The sequence below is a fragment of the Salvelinus sp. IW2-2015 genome, linkage group LG32 (assembly GCF_002910315.2).
Source record: "Salvelinus sp. IW2-2015 linkage group LG32, ASM291031v2, whole genome shotgun sequence".
NCBI classification, from domain to species: domain Eukaryota; kingdom Metazoa; phylum Chordata; class Actinopteri; order Salmoniformes; family Salmonidae; genus Salvelinus; species Salvelinus sp. IW2-2015.
In genome coordinates, this window is record NC_036871.1 from 35,238,597 (window position 1) to 35,246,200 (window position 7,604).

Here is a 7,604-nt window from a genome sequence, read left to right on the forward strand (position 1 = left end):
TACTTATAGATGGTCCCACATATTTCTAGGGTCGAAACCTTCCAGGGTGGTGAATGTAGTCGGGGCAGTGCAGGCCCAGGCAAGCAAATGGTTTGAAAAAAGCATGCATTGGTGTTTACTAGCGTTTAAGAAGCAGTGGGGCCACGGAATGAGTTTGTATGGCATGAAGGCTCGTTGGAGGTTAGGATAGCACAGTGCCAAGAAGGCCAGAAGGATCTAACAGAATGTGTCGTCTGCTAGAGGTGGATCAGGAAGTCGCCCGCAAGCAAGAGCAACATCATTGGATATATACAGAGAAAAGGATCGCCCCGAGAATTGAAACCCTGTGGACCCCCCATAGAGACTGCCCAGAGGGACCAGAACAACCAGGCCCTCCGATTTGACCACAATGGAACTCTGTTCTGCAAAGTAGTTGGTGAACCAGGCAAGGCAGTCATCAGAAAAACCGAGGCTTACTGAGTCTGCCGATAAGAAGATGTAATTGGAACAGAGTTCGAAGCCTTGACAGGCCGATGAAGCCGGACTGCACAGTACTGTCTTTTATCGATGGCGGTAATTGGGTAACGGTTTAAACATGGGTAAACTTTGTTGGAGAACCCCTGGCCTGGTTGATAAGTACTTCAGATACATCATGGAATTCTGTTGAAATTTGGAGACTTTACCCACTGTGGCTTACACAAGAGCAGTACAATTCTGCACTCTTTTTTAACTAACTCGATTTGCGGTGCAAGAAAAAATTGAGATTCCTGCAGCATGTGCGGGATTTCTTTTTACGAGCTCGGTGCTCCGCAGGCGCTTTGATCAGCACTGAATTACTTTGTCTGGGCTGCATCCCAAACACGTAAAAAGACCCCTCAACCCCTCAAATTAAGTAGACACCGCATTATGACCTATGATGAGTTGACACTTACAGGGCAGGGCAATGGAATAACATAGTTAATTTTAAATGTGTCACTCGTTTGCGCCCCATTTACATTTTACATTAAGTCACATTTAGCAGACCGCTTCTATCCAGAGCGACTTTACAAATTGCGTGCATTCTACCTTTATCGACATCCAGTGAAACAGGCCACTTACAATAGTGCATCTAATCTTTTAAGGGGGAGGGGGGTGAGAAGACTTACTTATCCTATCTTAGGAAATTCCTTAAAGAGGTAGGAGGGTTCAAGGGTGTCTCCGGCATAGGTGGTGATTAGACTCCCGCCTATCACGGGCGTACGTGAGGAGTTTGTTCCACCATTGGGGGCCAGAATGCAGCGAACATTTTGACTGCGGCTGAGCGAGGACCTGTACTTCCTCAGTCGTGAGGGAAAGGCGAGCAGGCCACAGAGGGTGGATGAAACGGCAGCATGCCTGTTTGTGGTGTACGGGCCCTGATCAGGAGGCCTGAGGTACTGAGGTGCCGTTTCCCCTCACAGCTCCGTAGGCAAGGCACCATGGTCTCTTTGTAGCGGATGCTTCAACTGAAGGCTGTGACAGAGGGGCCTTAACAATGGGAAGAAGCTGAACATTTGGATTGCAGGATGATGGATGTACTGGAGGAATGGGAAAATAGCGGCTGGAAACGGAGCAGACATTGGGAGTGCCACTTGCCTGGGACGGCTTGCTGGGCGTATTGGAGTTGGTATGTAGGGGGTTTAAAATGGCACAGGCAGGGTGAGCCCAGGCCAACAGCGAGTTGCAATAATCCAGACGAAGAGATGACAACGTGCCTGATTAGGACCTTGCGCCCGCTTCCGTGGTTGCAGGCCGTTATCTTGGTCGTATGACTCAATGCGTCTTAGTACGAGCACTGAACCTAGAGCAGGACCTGTAACCGCCACGCGCCTTGATGCTTTATTCCTGAGTAACCGAACAAGATGCTTGCCTTTCAGGGTGTGAATCGCACGCCAAGTTGACCTTAGCGCTCTGGAGAGGGTAGGATCACAATGGAGTCGCGCAACCGGGATGGCCGAGATCATGGAACGGGCAGTTCCTTCCCCGGAGAAGAGCAGCTCCGTCTTGCCGAGGTTCAGCTTGAGGTGGTGATCCCGTCATCCACACTGATATGTTTGCCAGACATGCAGAGATTGCGATTCGCCACCTGGTCATCAGCAAGGGGGAAAGGAGAAGATTAGTTGTGTGTCGTCTACATAGCAATGGATAGGAGAGACCATGTGAGTTATGACAGAGCCAAGTGACTTGGTGGATAGCGAGAATAGGAGAGGCCTAGAACAGAGCCCTGGGGGACACCAGTGTGAAGAGCACGGTGGTGAGGAGACAGATTCTCGCCACGCCACCTGGTAGGGAGCGGACCTGGTCAGGTATGACGCAATCCAAGCGTGGGCCGCGCCGGAGATGCCCAACTCGGAGAGAGGGTGGACGAGGAGGATCTGATGGTTCACCCAGTATCGAAGGGCAGCCGATAGGTCTAGTAGGAATGACGCAAGGAGGAGAGAGAGTTAGCTTTAGTCAGTGCGAGAGCGCTCAAGGAGATACAGGAGAAGAGCAGTCTCAGTTGGACATGACAGTTTGAAACCTGACTGAATTTGGACTCAAGAAGGTCTTCGAGAGAGATAGCGGGAGGCTGGCCAAGGCGGCACGGTTCAAGAGTTTTGCGAGAAAAGAAAGAAGGGATTGAACTGGTCTGTAGTTGTTGACATCGAGGGATCGGTGTACGTGTTTTCATGAAGGGGTGCACTCTGTCGCTCTCTTTGAAGACTGGAAGGGACGTGTAGCCCAGCGGTCAGGGATGAGTTGATGAGCGAGGTTGAGGTAAGGGAGAGGTCTCCGAACATGTCTGGAGAAGAGACGAGTGGTGGATAGGGTCCAAGCGGGCACAGGTTGATTGGGGCCGGCCGTCAACAAGACGCGAGAATTTCTTGGAGAGAGAGGGGAGAAGAGGTCAGAGCACAGCGTAGGCGTGTAGCAGAACCACAGGTGTCGTGTTGACTTAGCAAAACGAGGATTGCGGAACTGTTCGTCGACACTTACATTTTCAAAAGGTTGACGAAGTCATCTGCAGAAGAGGCGGAGGAGGGGGGGGCGGGGCCAGGGGGGGGAGGGGAGGAGGGATTCAGGAGGAGGAGAAGGTGGCAACAGAGGCTTCCTAGGGTTAGAGGCAGAATGCATTGGAATGTAGAAGTTGGTAGAAAAGTGGTTTTAGCAGCAGAGACCAGAATGAGGAAACATGTAGAGAGGAGGAGAGTGAAAGGATGCCAGGTCCGCCAGGGAGGCGAGTTTTCGCTCCATTTTCCGCTCGGCTGCCGGGAGCCCTGCTTTCTGTGAGACTCGCAATTGAGTCGTGAGCCACGGAGCGGCGGGGGAGACCGAGCCCGGCCGGAGGATAGGGGACATTAGAGAGTCAAAGGATGCAGAACAGAGGAGGAGAGGGGTTTGAGGAGGCAGAATCAGGAGATAGGTTGGAGAAGGTTTGAGCAGAGGGAAGAGATGATAGGATGGAAGAGGAGAGGGTAGCGGGGGAGAGAGAGCGAAGGTTGGACGGCGCGATACCATCCGAGTAGGGCAGTGTGGAAGTGTTGGATGAGAGCGAGAGGGAAAAGGATACAAGGTAGTGGTCGGAGACTTGGAGGGGAGTTGCAATGAGGTTAGTGGAAGAACAGCATCTAGTAAAGATGAGGTCGAGCGTATTGCCTGCCTTGTGAGTAGGGGGGAAGGTGAGAGGGTGAGGTCAAAAGAGGAGAGGAGTGGAAAGAAGGAGGCAGAGAGGAATGAGTCAAAGGTAGACGTGGGAGGGTAAAGTCGCCCAGAACTGTGAGAGGTGAGCCGTCCTCAGGAAAGGAGCTTATCAAGCATCAAGCTCATTGATGAAACTCTCCGAGGGAACCTGGAGGGCGATAAATGATAAGGATGTAACGTTGAAAGGGCTGGTAACTGTGACAAGCATGAATTCCAAGGAGGCGATAGACAGATGGGTAAGGGGAAAAGAGAGAATGACCACTTGGGAGAGATGAGGATCCCGGTGCCACCACCCCGCTGACCAGAAGCTCTCGGGTGTGCGAGAACACGTGGCGACGAAGAGAGTATAAATACCTAGGTGTCTGGCTAGACTGTAAACTCTCCTTCCAGACTCATATTAAACATCTCCAATCCAAAATCAAATCTAGAATCGGCTTTCTATTTCGCAACAAAGCCTCCTTCATTCACGCCGCCAAACTTACCCTAGTAAAACTGACTATCCTACCGATCCTCGACTTCGGCGATGTCATCTACAAAATAGCTTCCAATACTCAGCAAACTAGATCCAGTTTATCATAGTGCCATCCGTTTTGTTACTAAAACACCTTAAACCACCCATAACTGCGACCTGTATGCTCTAGTCGGGTGGCCCTCGCTACATATTCGTCGCCAGACCCACTGGCTCCAGGTCATCTATAAGTCTATGCCAGGTAAAGCTCCGCCTTATCTCAGTTCACGATAACAACACCCACCCGTAGCACGCGCTCCAGCAGGTATATCTCACTGATCATCCCCAAAGCCAACACCTCATTTGGCCGCCTTTCCTTCCAGTTCTCTGCTGCCTGTGACTGGAACGAATTGCAAATAAATAAATAATAATAAAAAATTTAAATTTAAATTTAAATTTACAAAAACTACTAAAAATAAATAAATAAATAAAAATAAAAAAAATCGCTGAAGTTGGAGACTTATTTCCCTCACCAACTTTAAACATCTGCTATCTGAGCAGCTAACCGATCGCTGCAGCTGTACATAGTCTACCTACCTACCTCATCCCCATACTGTTTTTATTTATTTACTTTTCTGCTCTTTTGCACACGATCATCTGATGATTTATCACTCCAGTGTTAATCTGCTAAATTGTAATTATTCGCTCCTATGGCCTATTTATTGCCTACCTCCTCATGCCTTTTGCACACAATGTATATAGACTCTTTTTCCTACTGTGTTATTGACTTGTTTATTGTTTACTCCATGTGTAACTCTGTGTTGTTGTCTGTTCACACTGCTATGCTTTATCTTGGCCAGGTCGCCGTTGTAAATGAGAACTTGTTCTCAACTAGCCTACCTGGTTAAATAAAGGTGAAATAAAAATGTCATTTTACACTAAATTAAATATTGATTTTATTATACCTACACAACATGTGTTAGGGTAACATTTTTATTACTATTTCTGTCTTTCCTATGCACCCGCAATAACAATCATATTTTGCCATCAATATGCAAATATAGCCTTTGCCCGTCTCACTAGCCTACAGCAGTGGTAGTCATTGCCTAGCATATTGGCAGCTCGCCCAGGGGGTCCTCGCCCAGGGGGTCCTCGCCCAGGAGTCCTCGCCCAGGAGTCCTCGCCCAGGGGGTCCTTTTCCATTAAAGTTTGAGAACTCCTGATCTAGGCCTATCCATCTACCAATTTTATTCTTATTATACTCCTCCACAATATCTTGAACTTGACTCAAAACATGTTTTAGGAGAGTGAAACAATCATTTTTATTAGAAATTGGTATTACAAAAAAGCATTAAATACATTAACATGAGTACATTTACATGCACAATAATTAGATATTAAACGGATTATGACGTAGGCAATGTATGGAAATAGTCATGTAAAAACATTACTCTGCTCATCTTAAAAATGGCTTCAGGTCAAAATTGAAGTAAGCTTACAACGAATAAAACACCTGATTTTTAGAGCAATCTTCGGAATTATTAGGACTTGTAAACAATTTAATTGGCATTCCAGCAACGCATCTGATCTGTGCATGTGCCAGCACCAGTAGCGCAACCCTTCCTCTAATGCGCGAGTGAAGTGAGTTCGGAAAAAAATTATCTTAGAAATAGTTTTCACATACACACTTTATACTGTATGTCCGAACCTCAGCATCAAATAGGCTTCACAAAAAACATGGTTACTGTGGTTACCCGATTTCAGATGTGTCAATCTACACAGGATTATTAGGGAAATCATTCTTCTTGCAAAGCATGTAGGCCTAAACGTTTTAAAACAAACTATTATATCAAATCTAGCTATCCCCAATAATCGTAGTATTGTGTGCATGTAACCATGCTCAATAATTGTGAGTTAAGTTTCTAGACTCTTGGGACTGCTCAGTAACCATTGCCTCTTAGGCAATTTTTTTTTTCTTCTGACCACTGGACCTGAAAGGTCTGTGTCCAGGTTAACTGTAAACAAACATACACATTTTACCTCTGCGCCGACATGTGTTGTACTGTTAATCTCTGTGATGGATTTATCATTGATGACCATACAGAACCTTGAGCAACTTCATGAAACCCGTTCCTGTCGGGGAGGTCATCGTTATGGCGCACCTTTGTGACCTCATCAGCCTCGTCCTCGGATGACTCCTGCGTAAGGTCCACAGTGACGACTTCCTTTGACACGGCTCTGGTGGTTGCAGTCACACTAGCACTACAGGCCTCTGTTGGAGAGAGATGAGGGTGAAAGCACTGCTAACCCACGCCCATATTCTGAATTGAGATCCAAGCGCTAACTCAAATTTCCTCCTAAGTGTCCCTTTCACATCGGTGACTGATTGATGCAAAACCGAGTTGAGACAGCTATTATCGCAACTCTGAATCTGTGATCTCTGTTCATAGTCTCACCCATCTTCTCCAACGGTGCGAATGGCTGTGTTGTCCTGCTCACGCCATCTATAACAAACCTCCAAGAGCCGTCAGCCAGGTATTCTACCTCTGTATTGTCCTGAAAGCCCTCCAACGCCAGGATCACTGTCAGTAGCCTGCATATACAGGTAAAGTCGGGAGTTTACATACACTTAGGTTAGAGTCATTAAAAATAGTTTTTCAACCACTCCACAAATTTCTTGTTAACAAACTATAGTTTTGGCAAGTCGGTTAGGACATCTACTTTGTGCATGACAGTGCCGTCATCATTGCTTTGCACAAAAAGGGCTTCACAGGCAAGGATATTGCTGCCAGTAAGATTGCACCTAAATCAACCATTTATCGGATCATCAAGAACTTCAAGGAGAGAGGTTCAATTGTTGTGAAGAAGGCTTCAGGGCGCCCAAGAAAGTCCAGCGAGCGCCAGGAGGTCTCCTAAAGTTGATTCAGCTGCGGGATCGGGCACCACCAGTACAGAGCTTGCTCAGGAATGGCAGCAGGCAGGTGTGAGTGCATCTGCACGCGCAGTGAGCCGAAGACTTTTGGAGGATGGCCTGGTGTCAAGAAGGACAGCAAAGAAGCCACTTCTATCCAGGAAAAACATCAGGGACAGACTATCTGCAAAATGTAAGGGATTGGACTGCTGGAGACTGCGGTAAAGTCATTTCTCTGAATCCCCTTTCATTGTTTGGGCATCCCGAAAAAAGCTTGTCCGGAGAAGACAAGGTGAGCGCTACCAATCAGTCCTGTGTCATGCCAACAGTAAAGCATCCTGAGACCATTCATGTGTGGGGTTGCTTCGCCAAGGGAGTGGGCTCACTCACAATTTTGCCTAAGAACACAGCCATGAATAAAGAATGGTACCAACACATCCTCCGAGAGCAACTTCTCCCAACCATCGAGGAACAGTTTGGTGATGAACAATGCCTTTTCCAGTATGATGGAGCACCTTGCCATAAGGCAAAAGTGATAACTAAGTGGCTCGGGGAACCAAACGTCGC

At 47.5% G+C, this 7,604-nt stretch overlaps 1 protein-coding gene across 2 annotated transcripts in view; it reads right to left on the bottom strand.

Moving 5' to 3' along the window:
- pias4b (protein inhibitor of activated STAT, 4b) overlaps window positions 1–7,604 on the bottom strand; it is a 25,050-nt gene that overhangs the window by 2,802 nt on the left and 14,644 nt on the right. The window contains exons 11-12 of one of the 2 annotated variants that reach the window (XM_023976825.2): window positions 6,583–6,719; window positions 6,289–6,398 (exon numbers count right to left, since the gene is read on the bottom strand). In XM_023976825.2, coding sequence (XP_023832593.1) covers window positions 6,289–6,398; window positions 6,583–6,719 — 247 coding nt within the window. Of the gene's footprint in view, window positions 1–5,160; window positions 6,399–6,582; window positions 6,720–7,604 lie in introns of those variants that run through there. The other variant, XM_023976824.2, reaches the window with a different exon arrangement.